We start from the raw sequence: 18,821 nt of genomic DNA on the forward strand, positions 1-18,821 counted from the left end.
TTTTGAGATGTTTGTAATTGAGTTTTTAGCGCCTTTGAGGTGCTTTGGTACCATGAGGTGCAAGCATAGTCGTAGTACCCTTGAATGAGTAAGTAAGTAAGTAAGTAAGTAAGTAAGTAAGTAAGTAAGTAAGTAAGTAAGTAAGTAAGTAAGTAAGTAAGTAAGTGAGTGAGTGAGTGAGTGAGTGAGTGAGTGAGTGAGTGAGTGAGTGAGTGAGTGAGTGAGTGAGTAAAGTTTATTTATATAGCACCTTTCACAGACCAGGGTCACAAAGTGCTTCACATAGTAAAAACATCAATAAAATGCAAAAGATAGCAGCATGGTAAAAGAAAATAATTAAAAACGTGAGAGATCAGGAAAAGCCAAAACAGATAAAAAGACATAAAAGATTTACATAGAGCATAATTCGCCAAACGCCTGTTTAAACAGCACAGTCTTTAGCTGCTTTTTAAAATTGTTTACAGAGACCACAGATCTAAGGTCCAAGGGCAGAGCATTCCACAACCTGGGGGCCACGGTTTCGAATGCTCGGTCCCCTTTTTTCTTCAATCTAGACAGGGGGACAGCCAGCAAGCCCTGATCAGAGGACCTGAGCGATCTGTTCGTGGTGTATGGACGCAGTAGGTCGCAGATGTAGGCAGGTGCCTGACCATGGAGTGCTCTATAGGTGATGACCAGAACCTTAAAGTGAATTCTGAATTTGATGGGGAGCCAGTGAAGTGCTCCTGCCAGAGTCTTCAGGGTATTCTTGTTTACCAGAGAGGAGATCCGGTACAAGAATCGAGTTTGTTGGTTGACTTTTTTTTATTACATTGGATGCCATTTTGTCACAGGAAAGATTAGCCTCTAGGATGGAACCCGAACGGCAATTCAACACACGGGATGATCAGACGCACAATGGATGTCACTGTGATGGAGGCAGTTCGGTACGGCAGGGTCATTAAGGTTTCTCATGTTCCCCATAACAGTTTGAGTGCCACTATTAACATGGGAAACATGGTTAAATGCCAGGACCCACTTCAATGATAGTGTTGTGAACGCATAATCTCTCTTAAATTATGGCTACGTGTCTAATCTGCCTGTCGTTTATCAATGACTTGTTTGCAGTCAACATTGTCGAAAGGGATTGTTTTTTAATCGGTTCATTTTCGTTTTATAGCATTTTGAAAAATACCTCGTTTTTCAGGAAAATATATAGATTCCGTGATAAAAGGCATTTACTGGAATATTCTAGCATACACAAAAAAGTTGTAATTTTTCGGCCTATTTATGAATCGTTTTCAAATAAATGCTAGATTATCGATAGTATCTGTGTACTTATGCACGCTATAGAGGCGGGCTGAAAAATCGATTCTCTCATTTCCTCATCAGCGATCACAGCCACACACACACACACACGCATAGGGAAAAACGCTGAGATATAGGTGAAAATAGCTCTGATCTGGTCTGATTCTCCGCCAACATGGCCTCCGTTTTCATTGTTATGCAGACGACACTCAGCTCTACCTCTCCACCAAGACTATCACTCCAGCCACTCTCTCCACCCTCACCACCTGCCTCACAGACATCAAAACATGGATGCAAAATAACTTTCTCAAACTAAACTGCAATAAATCAGAAATCATCATTATCGGTCCGAAATCCCTCACCAGCCACACCCAGGATCTCTCCCTAAATATTGATGGTGCCATTGTCACCCCCTCCACTCACGTCCATAACCTTGGCATCATCCTGGACTCCACCCTTTCTTTCCTCCCCCATGTGAACCACATAACCAAAACGGCCTTCTACCACCTCCGGAACATTGCTCGTCTCCGCCCCTCCCCATCACTCTCCGCTGCTGAAACACTGGTTCATGCATTCATATCATCAAGACTGGATTACTGTAACAGCATCCTCTACGGCTCACCAAACACTATCCTCTTTTTTTTTGATCCACTTTTTCTCCCATTTTTCCATATTTTTCTCCCATCCCAATTTCGTATCATCCAATTTCAACCCTCCCCTGTCACGAACGCTGTTTCTTGCCTCCCACAAGCCGGCTGCAATGTGGACTAAGTCATACATAGCACAAGTCCCCTCCGGTACTTGAGGTAACAGCAGTCGCATCTTTTCACCTGCGCAGCTCGATCTCTCAGTGGCGAGGAGTAACGCGTGGGAGGCTCACGCTGCCCCCGACACTTCCTGATTCTACTGCGCAGGCGCACCAACCGACTTGTAGGAGTCGCTTGTTCACAACGTTCGATCCCCACCCTTCAGTTTTCCCTCCCCGTAATACGGCCAATGTGTATCACTGCGGACGACCAGCCAAACTGAAAAACAATGTGGAGAGCTGGATTCGAACACGCGAATCCTAGCGTCTCCACACTGGTGGCGAGTGCCTTGTCCACTACACCACCTAGCCGCCCACCAAACACTATCCTCAATAAACTCCAATACGTCCAAAACTCTGCTGCCCGCATGCTCACCTCCACCCGTTGCTCTGATCACATCACCCCTGTCCTCCACGACCTCCACTGGCTTCCAATCAAATACAGGATACAATTTAAAATACTTCTCATCACATTTAAAGCCCTCAACAACCTTGCCCCTCCCTATCTGTCCGACCTCCTCCACCGTCACACGCCCACCCGTCGCCTTAGGTCTGCAGATGCCAACCTCCTAACACCTCCCACGACCAGGCTCCGGACCTGGGGCGACAGGGCCTTTGCTGCTGCTGCCCCCTCCCTCTGGAATGCCCTCCCCACCCATATCCGTGATGCAAACACCCTGACATCTTTTAAATCAGCCCTCAAAACCCACCTTTTCAATCTTGCTTTTGACCTCTAATTCTGTCGGTTTTATTTTATTTTGTCATGTATTATTTTTGTTCTGTTTTTTTTATTTTTTATTTTTTTTATTTATTTTTTTGCCATAGTTGTGTCTCTCCTACCCATGTAAAGCGTCTTTGCGCACCTGGAAAAGCGCTATATAAAATAGATGTATTATTATTATTATCATGATAGTGACCCAAGACGATACCAACACAATCAGTATCATGAATTAAATAGGATTATATCATGGTATTATTTAAGTGCAAAGGGGAAATCATGACATTCCATGTCAGTACCGTGGTACATTACCCAGACCATGTCCTCTAAATCATGACATTCCATGTCAGTACCGTGGTACATTACCCAGACCATGTCCTCTAAATCATGACATTCCATGTCAGAACCGCGGTACATTACCCAGACCATGTGCACTAAATCATGACATTCCATGTCAGAACCGTGGTACATTACCCAGACCATGTCCACTAAATCAGTGGTTCCCAAAGTCGGGGTCGCGACCCAAAGGTGGGCCGCGAGCAGCCACGGGTGGGCCGCGAGATGATTAAAAAAAATATATATGTATTTTTTATTTATTTATTTTTTTTATTTTTTGGTCAGGCCACTGAACTTAGAAGCAGGACAGTGTTTCTAGTTGTATTCTATTCTATTGTATTCTAAAATGTGACTATATGGTTTTATACTTAATAAATAAACAAAAGCTAAAAAATCTACTTATTTCAACGAACATTTCAAACTAAATAACAGATTATGCACATAAAACGCTGAAAACAACCGAAGCAACAATAGTATTTTAATGAGGCTATTATTATTATCATTATTATTTTGCAACAAGTTAGCCCTCTCATAAATAGCACATATAAATGAATAACTAACTTGAACTAACTTAATAGGATTGAAGTGATATTTGGCTTAAAAAATCGGTCACCTGGCAAAAAAAAAAAAAAAAAAAGCCTGACGATGTGCATTGGGCCACGGCTCTCTGACGCCTTATTTTCTGGGTCCTGGCCTGAAAAGTTTGGGAACCCCTGCACTAAATCATGACATTCCATGTCAGTACCGTGGTACATTACCCAGACCATGTCCTCTAAATCATGACATTCCATGTCAGTACCGTGGTACATTACCCAGACCATGTCCACTAAATCATGACATTCCATGTCAGTACCGTGGTACATTACCCAGACCATGTCCACTAAATCATGACATTCCATGTCAGTACCGTGGTACATTACCCAGACCATGTCCACTAAATCATGACATTCCATGTCAGTACCGTGGTACATTACCCAGACCATGTGCACTAAATCATGACATTCCATGTCAGTACCGTGGTACATTACCCAGACCATGTCCTCTAAATCATGACATTCCATGTCAGTACCGTGGTACATTACCCAGACCATGTCCACTAAATCATGACATTCCATGTCAGAACCGTGGTACATTACCCAGACCATGTCCACTAAATCATGACATTCCATGTCAGTACCGTGGTACATTACCCAGACCATGTGCACTAAATAATTTACTCAATAGCTGCACCATAGTAGAAGCTGAAACCAGGTGAAGTGAAGTTTAATCACAAGGTCGTGAGCAGAAGTTCATATTTTAATATTTAGTTAATATATTAATATTGAATTATTTAATTTAATAAAAAGCACGAGCTGGACTTAGGGAGGAGATTATTCCACCGCTTTTTCCCGTGAAGGATTTAGAAATCTGTTGGTCAAAGTGTAGTAGCCTGCCTTCAGACTGTTTCTAGCTCACTGTAAATGGTACATTTGGTGCATTCATATACATTTTTTATTTATCCAAAGCACTTTACAATTTAGTTCCTCACATTCACCCATTCACACACCGATGGCGGAGGAAACCATGCAAGGTGCCAACCTGCTCATCGGGAGCAATTAGCGGTGTCTTGCTCAAGGACACTTCAACAAGCTGCCCAGGAGGAGCGGGAATCAAACCGGGAACCTTTCGATAACCAGGGCCCAGGCGTTCAAAACATTGAATCCCTATTGATTGATTGATTGATTGAACATTTTAATTAACAGATTTCAGAATGGGTACAATACAGGACGCAGACCAGAGAAAGACTTTTGTCTTGTTTACATCAGGGCCCCCCATTTTCAATTCATAATGAGTTGAAATGAATGAATACAAATCTGATCCAATCAGATAGGGATTACAAGTTTTGAACTCCTGGGCCCAGACGACTGCTCTCTGCGTCGTCTGCTTTCAGTTCGACAACTGTTAACTCGACAATAGAACAAAAAGGGGTTTGAAATTATGATTGTGACTCGTTGAATATCGGAGGCTTTGAAAGCGCCTGCGTGTCAAGGTCCTCACACCGCTGTTTCTCCCCGCCGGGGGCGTTTGATTAAATAAACAAAACAAAACAAAGCGGTCGGCGCTACTAGAGTTCTCAGATATCCACGGAAAATCAGATGAAATAAACGAAAAAGACAAATTTGACAAAAGAACGAATTAGTGCGTGGAACCATGACCGCCTCTGTCGGAACGGGATGCACCGCACGTCGACCCGGCCTCTCGAATCAACGGTGGACAAATTGGACGTCTGAGCGTTTACTAAGTCACTATCCTTGAGCTGCGTCTCAACAAGGCGCTGAACTCTTGACTGTCACAAACATCCCATTCGTATTAGAGGAATCTAGCAGCGGTTCTACTAATGGACTCTGTTTTAGTTTTTTTCCCCACAGCAATTCCCTTCAATCCGCGGAAGGCTTTTAGTTAAAACGGAAAGCAAAACACACCGCGGTTTTTGACTTGATTTGATCAAATACAAATTAGCCCCCCCACCCCCACCCCAAGATGCCCCAGAGAAAGTAATTAACGAAAGCCCCTTTAGTCTCTCCACAGTGCTTCTTGAGCCATTCCGTTGCTGAAGGAGACTCCCTGTCAAGAGAGGGAAGCTGTCGTGTACCATTGCGTGCGTGTGTGTGTGTGTCGGATATTGTTTTAATTTGCAAATCTCTTTCGGTTTCTCTAGATATCTTCCTCAAAAGTTTCCCAGTGCAGCCCGGAGAGCTGAAGGAGAAACTGTTCGTCGTTAACGAGCGCGACGGGGGCCTCTCCGACGAGCACATCACTTCTCTCAGGAGGTACTGTAAATGTTTTGAAATATAAAGCATTCGACACATCGATTCCAGTATGACTGTTCAGTGAAACGTTTCCTCCAGGCTTACAGATCAATATGCCTGCTGTCACGGCTAAAACTAGCACACACACACACACAAACTCCTCCCGCTGCTTCGCTATAGATCACTGCGCTTCCGCGTTACATGGAGCTTGTGTGCGGGGGGGGGATACAATTAATGATTGTTGATTAGAGCCTTGACGTACAGTAAGTGGTTGTAGTTATGGCTGTGGGGGCGCTGGAGACATGATCCAATATACTTTTTTATAATCCTGCGTCTCCTGAACACGGAGAGACCAACCCCAAGTCGATCGGCACGTTCTCGGCCAAGCTATAGTCACTTTCCGGCTGCACCTACTCCCCAACCGGCGCATGTGCAGATGGCCCAGGGATGGTCTCTGAAAAAAAGACTCCCTGAGCAATCTGTGCACGCGGAGTAGGTGCGGAAAAGTGACTATAGCTTGGCTGGGAAAGTGCCAATCGACTTGGGATCGGTCTCTCCGTGTTCAGGACGCCGCGTTTGGGAGACGCAGGAGTATATATTTTGTTTTGTTTTGTTTACACTTGTCTACGTACTTGACTTTCTATTTTATACTTATCTATTATTTTGATCTAGCACACTCTCAGGAGCAAAACAGAAAGAAGCATTTCATATAAAGGTATTCTGTATTTTTGTACGACAACTAATAAAGAAACTTGAACTTGAAACTATAAAAGAAAAAAAGGTATATTGGATGGTGTCTCCAGCGCCCCCACAGCTGTAGCCACAGCCACTTGTGATGTCAAGGCTCTCATCAACATTCATAAATTGTATCCCCCCGCGCTCCCTCCCATGAGCTGAAAATACTGGAAGTGTTGCAGTGGTCTACGGCTAAAACGAGCACAACACAAACTCCTCCCGCTGCTCCTCTATATCACCGATAATAACAAGAGTGTCTTGCTATTGAGGAGTAAAACATAGAGCGTCACCTGTGGGTCGGAACTAAACATTACCAACACACTGAATAGAATGAACATAATGTAGACTCTGTGAACCATAGACACATTACAGGTATACGTCTTCTTGTGTCTAAATAAAACACCCTCGTCCGACGACGGTATTCCGTCCTTCGCTGTGTTGACATGTGCACCTGCTGTCTTCTACAACACCCGTTTCTACAAATCTCATCCTGCTGAAAATCCCCAAAACACACCCGGTAATCGGTCAATCATCATTTCAGTCGGCCATGCCCACAGACCGGAAAAATAAATAGATTAAAACCGGACAATTTCATCACCAGATCAGCTTTCAAGGACACCATCATGGACATTTATACTGACACTTAACAACTGCTCCTAAACTGGCACCTGTATCTGCCTGCCTGCTGTGTTCTTAATGACTTACCTGGTTAATAATAATAATATATTACATTTGTTAGGGGCGCTTTATATTTGTGGAACAAATCTCAAGGCGCTACAGTGTAGAACATAAAAACGAGTAAAAGAGTAAAAAGAACATATAAGTAGGGCTAAAACCAGTAAGAGAGTAAAAAGAACATGAAATGTGAAGGGCTAAAACTAGTAAAAGAGTAAAAGAACATAAAATAAGAAGGGCTAAAACTATAAAAGAACATAAAATGTGTGGGGCTAAAACTAGATAGAAATCTACAAAAAGGCAACATTTTTGAGAGGCCCCCCCCCCTTTTTTTATCCACTTTTTCTCCCATTTTCTATATTTTCTCCCATCCCAATTTCGTATCATACAATTCAACCCTCCCCTGTCACGGACGCTGTTTCTTGCCTCCCACAAGCCGGCTGCAATGTGGACTAAGTCATACATAGCACGAGTCCCCTCCGGTACTTGAGGTAACAGCAGTCGCATCTTTTCACCTGCGCAGCTCGATCTCTCAGTGGCGAGGAGTAACGCGTGGGAGGCTCACACTGCCCCCGACACTTCCTGATTCTACTGCGCACCAACCGACCTGTAGGAGTTGCTGTCCACAACGCCCGATCCCCACTCATCAGTTTCCCACCCCCTAATACGGCCAATGTGTATTAGTACGGACGACCAGCTAAACTGAAAGCAATGTGGAGCGCCTGTTCGAGCCCAGCGTCTCCAGTATTCGTGGCGAGCGCCTTGCCCACTACGCCACGTAGCCGCCCGAGAGGCCCCTTTTAAAAGCATCCACGGTTTGTATATAAATATTTAAATAAAGGTTAAAGAAAAGAAAAAAGAAAACAGAGCGATGAACGTGATTCGACTCACCGCAGACAAACCTAATGGTAAAGACACAAGTAAAGCGGGGATGATATTGGAGATAGAACGGAGTCGTCGGAAGGTCAGAAGAGGCAGGGGGGGGGGGGGGGGGGGCAGTCACGGGCACAGGCAGTCTTCTAATGGTACAGAGCAGATGCCACTACCTCTTACCAGAGAGTAAGTACTAATGAAACTTTTATCGTGAGGTATTTACGGAGATGGAAACTATTGACGTCCCCTCAGGACTTCAAGACTGGAAGCGGTTTTAAAATGCGTTCCCACTCTCCTCCACCAGTTTACTCTCTGTGCCTTTGTGGTGGCTGACCGCGTTTGGGGTTGGGAGGGGGTGATCTAATGTACCGCCACACACTTCGGATTATATTTATTATTCTATGAAAACGTAATATATATTTTAATATGCGCCGTGGCGGCGTAGGCCCGAGGAATACAATCTCGATAGAACCGACTCCCGAAAGGGGGATGCAATATTAATGGCCGGGTCCGCGCCGCGCACGCGAGCTACTCCAGTGGCGCAGACCCCTGGCTCATGATAAAGTGAAAGTCTTTCGGCCTGGGGTCTGAATGCACTAAAGCGGCACAGACGGAGGAAGTCCCGTTTTTAAAGGCTGTGCTGTCAGCGGGGAACTCCTGAGTTATGGAAAGAGACGAGGGCCATCAGAGCTACTTGGCTTTTAATCACTGGCCCTTTCTCCATGGCTGCTGGCAATCAGTCCGGCGCCTTGCTCCGAGAGAGAGCGGCGGCCCGGGAATCGTACACTTGCAACAACGCGGGAGGGGAGGCGACACCGTTGTGTGTGTGATGGGAAAGAAAGGTCTCTCAGAATGTGACTTTTCAATTTAAATGATGAATACACTGAGGTGACAGGTTCAATTATTGAACAATCAAAGCTGTCTCCAAATGAAGGCACAGCGAGTGGCTTATTACCCTTTAGGAGTGTTATGATAATGTGCCCTGTTGAATTACCCATCAAATAAACCTTGTGTGTAATGCCCCAAAACTTTGGAACACTCTCCCGGCAGGTCATTTGGACAGCAGACTCGGTTGGCACTTTTAAAAAAACAGCTCAAAGCGTACCTTTTTAACCTCTTAACATGCAACGGCTCTGGCCTGGGCCATCGTGCCCGCGGCTCGGGGCTGCATTTTTCGCCCCCAACAGATTATATATAGAATTAAAGCCCTATTTGTTGCTGTTCGAGTGCCACCTCACTCGACCAAATCCGTGCCTCGGTTCTCGAGTTACATGATGATGAGTCAGGCGTGCACATTTTTACGTGCAAGCGTCGGATTACCACCCCGAACTCCCGACGCTCTAGAACTGTCAATCATCCGCCGATTGTGAAAATCTGCGGATTTATTGGTCAGGGTTGTAGCCAATGAGTGTAGCTTTCCAATGATACCCCACGTGGGGATGTGCGAATAAGGGATCTAGGTGAAAGGTGATGAGCAAAAACCAGAAGTGAAAAGAATTCTGAATGAATCACCGTGGATGAGGAAATGGAGAAATGGTGATATTTTTTCTTGGCACACGATTTACCCGGATCTCTAGAAGACGGATTTTTATCAAAGTTGGACCTCTACTACATAAGACATCAGGCTATGGATTTGCGGTGTTTTCCAGCTTATACCTATTATTATTATTATTATTATTATTATTATTATTATTATTATTATTATTATTATTATTATTATTATTATTATTATTATTATTATTATTATTATTATTATTATTATTATTATTATTATTATTATTATTATTATTATTATTATTATTATTATTATTATTATTATTATTATTATTTATTTTTTGCAACTGCTACAGAAAAATGTGAGTACACAAGTTCAAGTTAAACTCAAGTTCAGCCCTATGTTACTCTATTTCATTAGCACTAAAAGTTCAAAAGAATGACCTTTTTTGCCTTAGTAACTTCAGGTTGTTACCTTTCAAAAGAGACCAGGCGTATACATGTGCTATAAGCATAAAGTATAAAGATACGCTTTTCAAAAAAGGTATGCAGTTCAAGTAAAGAAGTTCAAGTTGCCGCTTTTCTGGGTGCCTGTAAACTAGCTTTTAAATGAATTATATTTTACTTGATTACTAATTTTTTTTGTCTTATTTTTTATCATTAAATAATTTATAACAGTAAAGAAATACGAAAACAATTTATAACAGTAGAATACGTTAAAAAATAACAACAATAAAATGTTAGTTGTTATTTTTTAACGTATTTTACTCCTATACATTTATTTTCTTATTGTTTACTGTCTAATTTTGCTATTTTTTTTTTTTTTTTAACTTTGGCCATTCCCCTGGCTCTTTTATACGTTTATCGCATTTATTCTGGTCAAGGATGACCGACAGAAACAGGCTGAAAGGGTTCAGATGGGGGGGAAGACACTCTGGGAAAGGCACGGCTGCAGTCCGGGATTCGAACTCGCTAAACCCCAGATCCGTGACGAGCACGGTTGTCCACGGCGCTGAAATAGCGCTCGCGGTACGTGGTGAGCTACTGGAGCTCCCTAATTTTGCTATTATTATTTAAACTATTTTACTTTTGTCTTTATTACTATTTTATTTGAAATTTTTTATTGTCTTACTGTTTGTCTTATTTAGCCATTTTTATTATCTTATCTAATAGTTTTTTTTTTAATCATTTTTATGTCTTTCCATCCTTATTTTGTGTGTTTGTGTGAGTGTTTATAATTATTTTCTTCATTGCTTTCTTTATTTTCTATTTTATTTGTATCTTTTTGTTTAGTTTGTGTAAAGCACTTTGAGCTGCAATCTGTATGAATGGTGCTATAAATAAAGTTATTGTTATTATTATTATTATTATTATTATTATTATTATTATTATTATTATTATTATTATTATTATTATTATTATTATTATTATTATTATTATTATTATTATTATTATTATTATTATTATTATTATTATTATTATTAACTATTTAATTGCCAAACCCGAGATAAGTCGGGTTAACTCGCCATGCGTTGGCTGCCAGACCCGAGATATCTCGGGTTTTGGTCGTTTATTCTTTTATTCGATATTTTTATTCATTATTCATCCAGGGACCTTGGTGTTGCCATAGATAGCATAGGGAATGAGTCTGAGATCGCCAAAGTGAAACCTTATATCTTGGCCTGTGCAACGGTCAAATGTCTCCGGGCGTAGTTTTCTGGGTCGGGCCAGTCGAGTGGTTCTCCCGGTTACATTGAAGCGCGTCAAATGCTCCCGATCCATATGTTGTGGTGGGTTATGTCGTGGACCATCAAACAATTGGAATATATTACTCCTATACTATCTGACGTCAATTCTGGCTTGATTGTGCAATGCTTTTAATACCGTTCGAGCTGATCAACGTTTTTAGTGTTCAATACGAATGCCGTTACTGGCAATCCAATAATCAGAAACGACCCCCCCCCCCCTTCATGCATTCATAATGAAACATAATACCTATTATATAGATTTGATTTGGGAATAGTAGCGTGTCCAGGCAAGAAACGGCAACTCGTATAGTAGGATTCACGTATGAGGCTATAACTCAGCCTTTCGGGAATTACCCCAGACCACGCTAAAACTATACTTGTATTCACCACGGTATAACACGGGAACGTATGGACGAAAACATTTATTCTTTTTCACATGTTGAACGATAGATAGTTGATGTCAAATGGGCCATAGTATTGTATCCATAGCTATAATATAGAATATAGTTATAGCTCTACAAACAAGTTGACGCACTCCTATCTTTTAAAGCGTGGCATTGCTACAACGGGAACCGTCTAATAGCAGCCGCTGAATGAGTTAATGTCACCATGATAGTTTTCAAACAGAAACATGCGTGACGAACTGGTTGTCGATGACGATCTGAAACGACTGTCTCCTGTTTCAGGTACGTACCCACCTCGGACGATGTGGAGATGTACAAAGCACACAAGGGACCTGTGGCAGAACTGCATATCGTGGACCAATACATGATGGAGGTAGAGTTTGTCATTCCTTACTTTAAGAACCCGCCAACATTTTGGGAATTATTGGGAGCTTATCGTCTTCTCCAGAGAGAGACAAGAAGATAGATACCAGTTTCCTCTCTGTGTGCGTTCAGTAGAAAGCTACCTGGCTGCACGTTAGCCTAGCTTAGCACAATGAATGGAAGCGGACAGTGCCGGTTAGCCTTCGGGAGAGGTGTTAGTTGGACAATGCCTAGGCTAACCGGCACTGTCCGCTTCCATTCATTGTGCTAAGCTAGGCTAACGTGCAGTCAGATAGCTTTCTACTGAACGCACAGGAGAGGAAACTGGTATCTATCTTCTTGTCTCTCTCTCTGGAGAAGACGGTAGGCTAATTTCCCAAAATGTTGGCGTGTTCCTTTAAACCAGCTGTATTGCCGTCTCCAGATGAACAGAAACTAGAGAGTTCGCTAGCAATCTCAGGCCCTGTTGCATCGAGTAGCTGAGCTTTTATAGCTAGGAATCTAGTTTTACCGTTTACCTTGCCCGTGATCTTTAATGCCATACTCTCTCCACCCAAGCTGCCATCCAAGGAGCATCTATCGGTGACTGAGGGCTTGGCAGAGAAATTTTGACCACCAAGGTCAATGTCAACTTTCGTAAACCTAGGTTGTGATCCAAACATTATAAATTCACTTTTAGTCATATATGAAGAGACAACTTGTTATTGTCTATTGGTCTTTTTAAATTCCTCACTTAGGATGGATGGCCCACAATATGTTCCCATCATTATATGAGAGGCTAAAAGGGCTGAATCACCGTGGCTCTGTACACAGATACTTCCATTTAACCATGGCCCTGTACACAGTTAGTTCCCTTTAACCATGGCCCTGTACACAGTTAGTTCCCTTTAACCATGGCTCTGTACACAGTTAGTTCCCTTTAACCACAGTGGACAGTGCTTTGAGATGGCTAATGTAAGGCGCTATATAAAATAAATGTATTATTATTATTATTATTATTATTATTATTATTATTATTATTATTATTATTATTATTATTATTATTATTATTATTATTATTATTATTATTATTATCTATTTGATCAGCCCTGTGGCACCAGTGGGCAGTCTGTTGTCATTCCATCATTTCTGTTCTTTGTCCATAAAGAAACAAAGCTCTGCCCATTTCATACACCTGTGCATTTCAAGTATTACGTATTTAAAGAAATCTTAATTACATCAATATTGTGCCGTCAGAGCAGCATTCTGTCTGTAGGTGAAGTTAACCAACCTTCTTTAGCAACCAGGAAATGCCCAAGTTTAAGTTGTATTTATTGTAGTTGAAATCTACATTTAGTCATTTAGCTGAATGCTTTTTTACAAAGCGAGCAGGAAGGGTACAACTTGCGACGAAAATTATTATTTAAAGATTTCAGTTTTTTCATAAAGTGTTCCTGCTCACTGACCCCAGATCAGCACCCTGGATTTTGATTGATTGATTGATTGATTGATTGATTGATTGATTGATTGATTGATGTTTTAAATGTTTGTGTCTCACATACAGACGTATGCCCAGCCCATATGGGCTTACAAGACACATAAACAATAAGTATATAATAGTATACTTGCCAATAAGTATATATAGACCAAGAGGGCCACAAAAAAATAAAACAAAAGAAAACATAATATAACAAGCTGTAAACAATGTATGTAAACAAAGAAACAAGAGGAATTCATATACGATTATATAGGACAGTGGTGCCCAACCAGTCGATCGCGATCGACAGGTAGATCGCGGGCTGATTTCAAGTAGATCTCGATTCATAAAATTAGATTTAAAAAAAAAACATTTTTATTTTTTTTAATTTTTTTTGCAAAATCAACTCTGCCTCTCATTGTTAACTACAACAAGCAATGCTGTTTGGTATTTAAGATGAGGTCGGACTCGGCACTGACAGATTTGTGTTCATTATGCTGCTTTTATAAAGCCTCAAATGACTGTTTACAATATACAATTTTGGCTGGTAGCTCTCGGCTAGGTGGTAAATTAAAAAGTAGATCTTGGTTCAAAAAATGTTGTGCACCCCTGATATAGGATATATAATGGAAGCGTTCCTGCGTGAACAACGTGCGCAGTGACACGTGTACAGAACAGACGGGAGGACCTGCTTAGCATTCTCTTCTTTCTGACGATCCTTTCACCTGCCACCTCTTTCACACTCTTTCACACGCTTTCACACACCTCGGCACCTTCTCACCTCCGTCTGGGTTCTCTCACCTCTCGCCCCCGGGCACGCCTGGCAGCCACTTAGCCCACGCGGCTGGCGGCTGGCGGCGCCAGGACGGGTAGCAGATGACGGATCATTATTATCCTCCAGGAGTTCTCTCTTGTCACACGGCGCATAGAGGTAACGATCATTTAAAAGGAACCCGCTGACGTTGTGGGAAAATGCGCTTTACCGTCTTCTCCAGAGTCAGACGAGAAGGTGGGCACCAACCACCTCTCTGTGCGTTCAGTGGAAAGATCACTGTAATGCCGTCTGTATAAGAATATTATAGTTCTCCCCCCGAGCTGCAGTTATTTTAACCCACTTTGCTACACAGCCAGCCATCCCTCCCGGATGCCTATATTCGAATACCAACGGAGTTGTGCATTTTGCTAATCTGATTGGCCACTGATGTTTCTGGTCATGTGACATGTGCACCAATCGTGTGACGGCAAGTTCTTTCGACGGTTAAGCTTAGGCGACTCTTTCGAAGTTGGTTAAGGTTAGAGTTTGTCTTAGAGCATGGCGATAGATAGAACGCCAGCCCTGATTCCAAACTCTAACCCTAACCAACTTCGAAAGAGTCGCCTATAAGCTTAACCAGTGATAAACTAGGCGTTAGGTAGTTTGCAGGCTGTTCGACGCAGAAATGGGCAAAGACACAGCTCGTCACGCGATTGGGCGCACATGTCACATGACCAGAAACGTCAGTGGCCAATCAGATTCGCAAAACGCACAACTCCGTTGGTATTCGAATAGACGCCTCCCGGATATCACAGAGGTGTTCCTGAATCAGAATTTAAAAACACCTTTACTCGTAGTATATAGCATATTACATATACAAGGGATTTATATGAACTTCTACTGTAGGAGGGCGGCTACGTGGTGTAGTGGGCAAGGCGCTCGCCACGAATGCTGGAGACGCTGGGCTCGCCTGTTCGAGCCCAGCGCTCCACATTGCTTTCAGTTTAGCTGGTCGTTCATACTAATACACATTGGCCGTATTAGGGGGTGGGAAACTGATGGGTGGGGATCGGGCGTTGTGGACAGCGACTCCTACAGGTCGGTTGGTGCGCCTGCGCAGTAGAATCAGGAAGTGTCGGGGGCAGCGTGAGCCTCCCACGCGTTACTCCTCACCACTGAGAGATCGAGCTGCACAGGTGAAAAGATGCGACTGCTGTTACCTCAAGTACCGGAGGGGACTCGTGCTATGTATGACTTAGTCCACATTGCAGCCGGCTTGTGGGAGAAAAATATAGAAAATGGGAGAAAAAGTGGATAAAAAAAAAATGAACTTATACTGTAGGATTACAAGTTACAAGTAACATGGTACTTACTGCTACATAGTACATAGGACCTCATGTACAGGATGTCCAGGACAACCTGTAGAGTAGACTATGAATATATGTCACTGTGCATCATGGGGTGCGTGCAGGGAGGCGTTCTTCATGGGACGGGGTTGCACTCCGTGCACCCAAAGATTTGAGCAGAAGCGCGTGCACGCACATGCACGGCACGCGCATGCACACAGGAATGCGCTGCACTCGCCAACTCGCTATAAGTACCCACCTGGGCTACTTTGCATATCATCAATAGCGCCGGTCGTCAGGTGTGTTAAATACGTTCTCAGATACATTCACACAGAACTTGTGAATGAAATGTGTTACATTCCATGCGTAGAGGCAATTAGGCATTGTCTTTAGTCTGTGCTTAAGCGAGGGGACATTTATGCGCACGCGCCGGGAGCGCGCGCGTGCACGTGGCGTCATTAGCGTGCGTGCAATCAGAGTTGATATGAGGAACGCACCTCTGGGTACGTGTTCAAAGCAAGTTCGCCAGCACTTTATAGGCCGCTTGGAGGGCTGTGCAGTGGCTGAAGGACAAATCCATCATTGTGGCTTTGGCCAATTGATTGAGGAAGCGATAGAGCAAACATGCATATATTACCAACAAACCACCCACCCGCCGCAGAGCACAGTGATGACAGAGGTGCCCCTCTTTACCACCAGGTATTCCAGCTGTGACCTGGTGACTGAAGGGCGGCTGGATGGTATTACATCCACAGGGCCCGCCGACTATTATTATTATTATTATTATTATTATTATTATTATTATTATTATTATTATTATTATTATTATTATTATTATTATTATTATTATTATTATTATTATTATTATTATTATTATTATTATTATTATTATTATTATTTTTATTATTTATTATTTATTATTTATTATTTATTATTATTATTATTATTATTATTATTATTATTATTATTATTATATATGCCTAAGTGCCCTTGAGCGGGGGGGGGGGGTGCACTATGTGCAGATCTAGGGGGGGATATGCGAAAAGACACATTTCAATGTCATCTTCATCATCATCTTCTTCTAAAACAGGATGGCTAGTAATAATGGGTAGTTGATAATGAGTGCCCAAATAGTGTAATTATCCAATCAATCAATGAAATATTTTTTTTTTATCCAGAGTGGCTTTAGTGTAATGAAGAGGTTTAGATGAGAGTAGAACGGTAGAAATCAGATACTGGACTTTCATCTTTGTGGGGTTTGTGGGGTTGGTTGTGCAAAAGACCGATATATATATAATAGGAACAAGGTAGTGGGAGTCATAGTGGGAGTCGTAGTGGGAGTCGTAGTGGGAGTCGTAGTGGGAGTCTTAGTGGGAGTCGTAGTGGGAGTCATAGTGGGAGTCGTAGTGGGAGTCGTAGTGGGAGTCGTAGTGGGAGTCGTAGTGGGAGTCGTAGAGGGAGTCTTAGTGGGAGTCTTAGTGGGAGTCATAGTGGGAGTCATAGTGGGAGTCTTAGTGGGAGTCTTAGTGGGAGTCTTAGTGGGAGTCGTAGTGGGAGTCGTAGTGGGAGTCTTAGTGGGAGTCTTAGTGGGAGTCTTAGTGGGAGTCTTAGTGGGAGTCTTAGTGGGAGTCTTAGTGGGAGTCTTAGTGGGAGTCTTAGTGGGAGTCTTAGTGGGAGTCTTAGTGGGAGTCTTAGTGGGAGTCGTAGTGGGAGTCGTAGTGGGAGTCGTAGTGGGAGTCGTAGTGGGAGTCGTAGTGGGAGTCATAGTGGGAGTCTTAGTGGGAGTCTTAGTGGGAGTCTTAAGGCCCTCCCATAGTCCAGCAGACTGTACACAGAGCAGACTCCGCGGAGGTCCGCGCGGACTCTTGAGCTTTGATCTCAGCGGACAGCAGACCCACAGGTGCGACGCTCCTATTTTCTGACGCACGGACATCCGCGCCGCTGACTTGGTGTCACACAAAACGCTGCTCGGCGTTTTGGTTGACATCGAACTGCATTTAATGTGACGCCGATCTGCATTTTACTCTGACCACTCGCTCCGTGCCAAGAGAGATGTTTGAATGGCTTTTCTAAATGAAGTGTGTAAAATTGCCAGTTTTATTTCGAAATATTGGAAACGGAGATAACATAGAATGTTATCTCCGTTTCCAATATTTTTAAATAAAACTGGCAATTTTATTTCATGCAATGCGTGTTTCATTTCAGCACCACGCGCTGTCCACCTCAAGCCTATACGGTACATTGCATCTCGCTACCTGTTATTCAAGTGCGTAAAACTAGTAAAACTGGTGCGAGAAATGTAGGAAATAGACCGCGGACGTCCGCTGAGATCTGCTCGACTATGAAAGCTCAAAGAGCCGCGCGGACATCCGCGGAGTCTGCTCTGTGTACAGTCTGCTGGACTATGGGAGCGCCTTTAGTGGGAGTCGTAGTGGGAGTCGTAGTGGGAGTCGTAGTGGGAGTCGTAGTGGGAGTCGTAGTGGGAGTCGTAGTGGGAGTCATAGTGGGAGTCGTAGTGGGAGTCGTAGTGGGAGTCGTAGTGGGAGTCGTAGTGGGAGTCATAGTGGGAGTCGTAGTGGGAGTCGTAGTGGGAGTCGTAGTGGGAGTCTTAGTGGGAGTCTTAGTGGGAGTCTATCTGAACTAGAGGTGGTGGACGAGAGGAGGACAAGGAAACGGCTGGATGCAACTGTATTGTATACTGGAAAACCCCTCCCACCCCCTCTATGAGGAGCTAGCCAGGATGAGAACCCTGTTAGGACTATCTGACTCTTAATAATAAACACTGTTAGGACTGTCTGACTCTTAATAATAAACACTGTTAGGACTATCTGACTCTTATTAATAAACACTGTTAGGACTATCTGACTCTTAATAATAAACACTGTTAGGACTATCTGACTCTTAATAATAAGCACTGTTAGGACTATCTGACTCTTAATAATAAACACTGTTAGGACTGTCTGACTCTTAATACTAAACACTGTTAGGACTATCTGACTCTTAATAATAAACACTGTTAGGACTATCTGACTCTTAAT

General features: G+C 42.9%; 1 protein-coding gene across 1 annotated transcript in view; it reads left to right on the forward strand.

The window, feature by feature from the left end:
* LOC311227604 (uncharacterized protein) overlaps positions 1 to 18,821 on the forward strand; it is a gene marked incomplete at its 3' end in the record, with an annotated part of 124,956 nt that overhangs the window by 49,826 nt on the left and 56,309 nt on the right. The window contains exons 9-10 of the mRNA XM_084313326.1: positions 5,845 to 5,956; positions 12,147 to 12,237. Of these exons, the coding sequence (XP_084169452.1) occupies positions 5,845 to 5,956; positions 12,147 to 12,237 (203 nt within the window). The remainder of the gene's footprint in view (positions 1 to 5,844; positions 5,957 to 12,146; positions 12,238 to 18,821) is intronic.

This window comes from Notolepis coatsorum (genome assembly GCF_963971535.1).
Source record: "Notolepis coatsorum genome assembly, chromosome: 4".
Lineage (NCBI taxonomy): Eukaryota > Metazoa > Chordata > Actinopteri > Aulopiformes > Paralepididae > Notolepis > Notolepis coatsorum.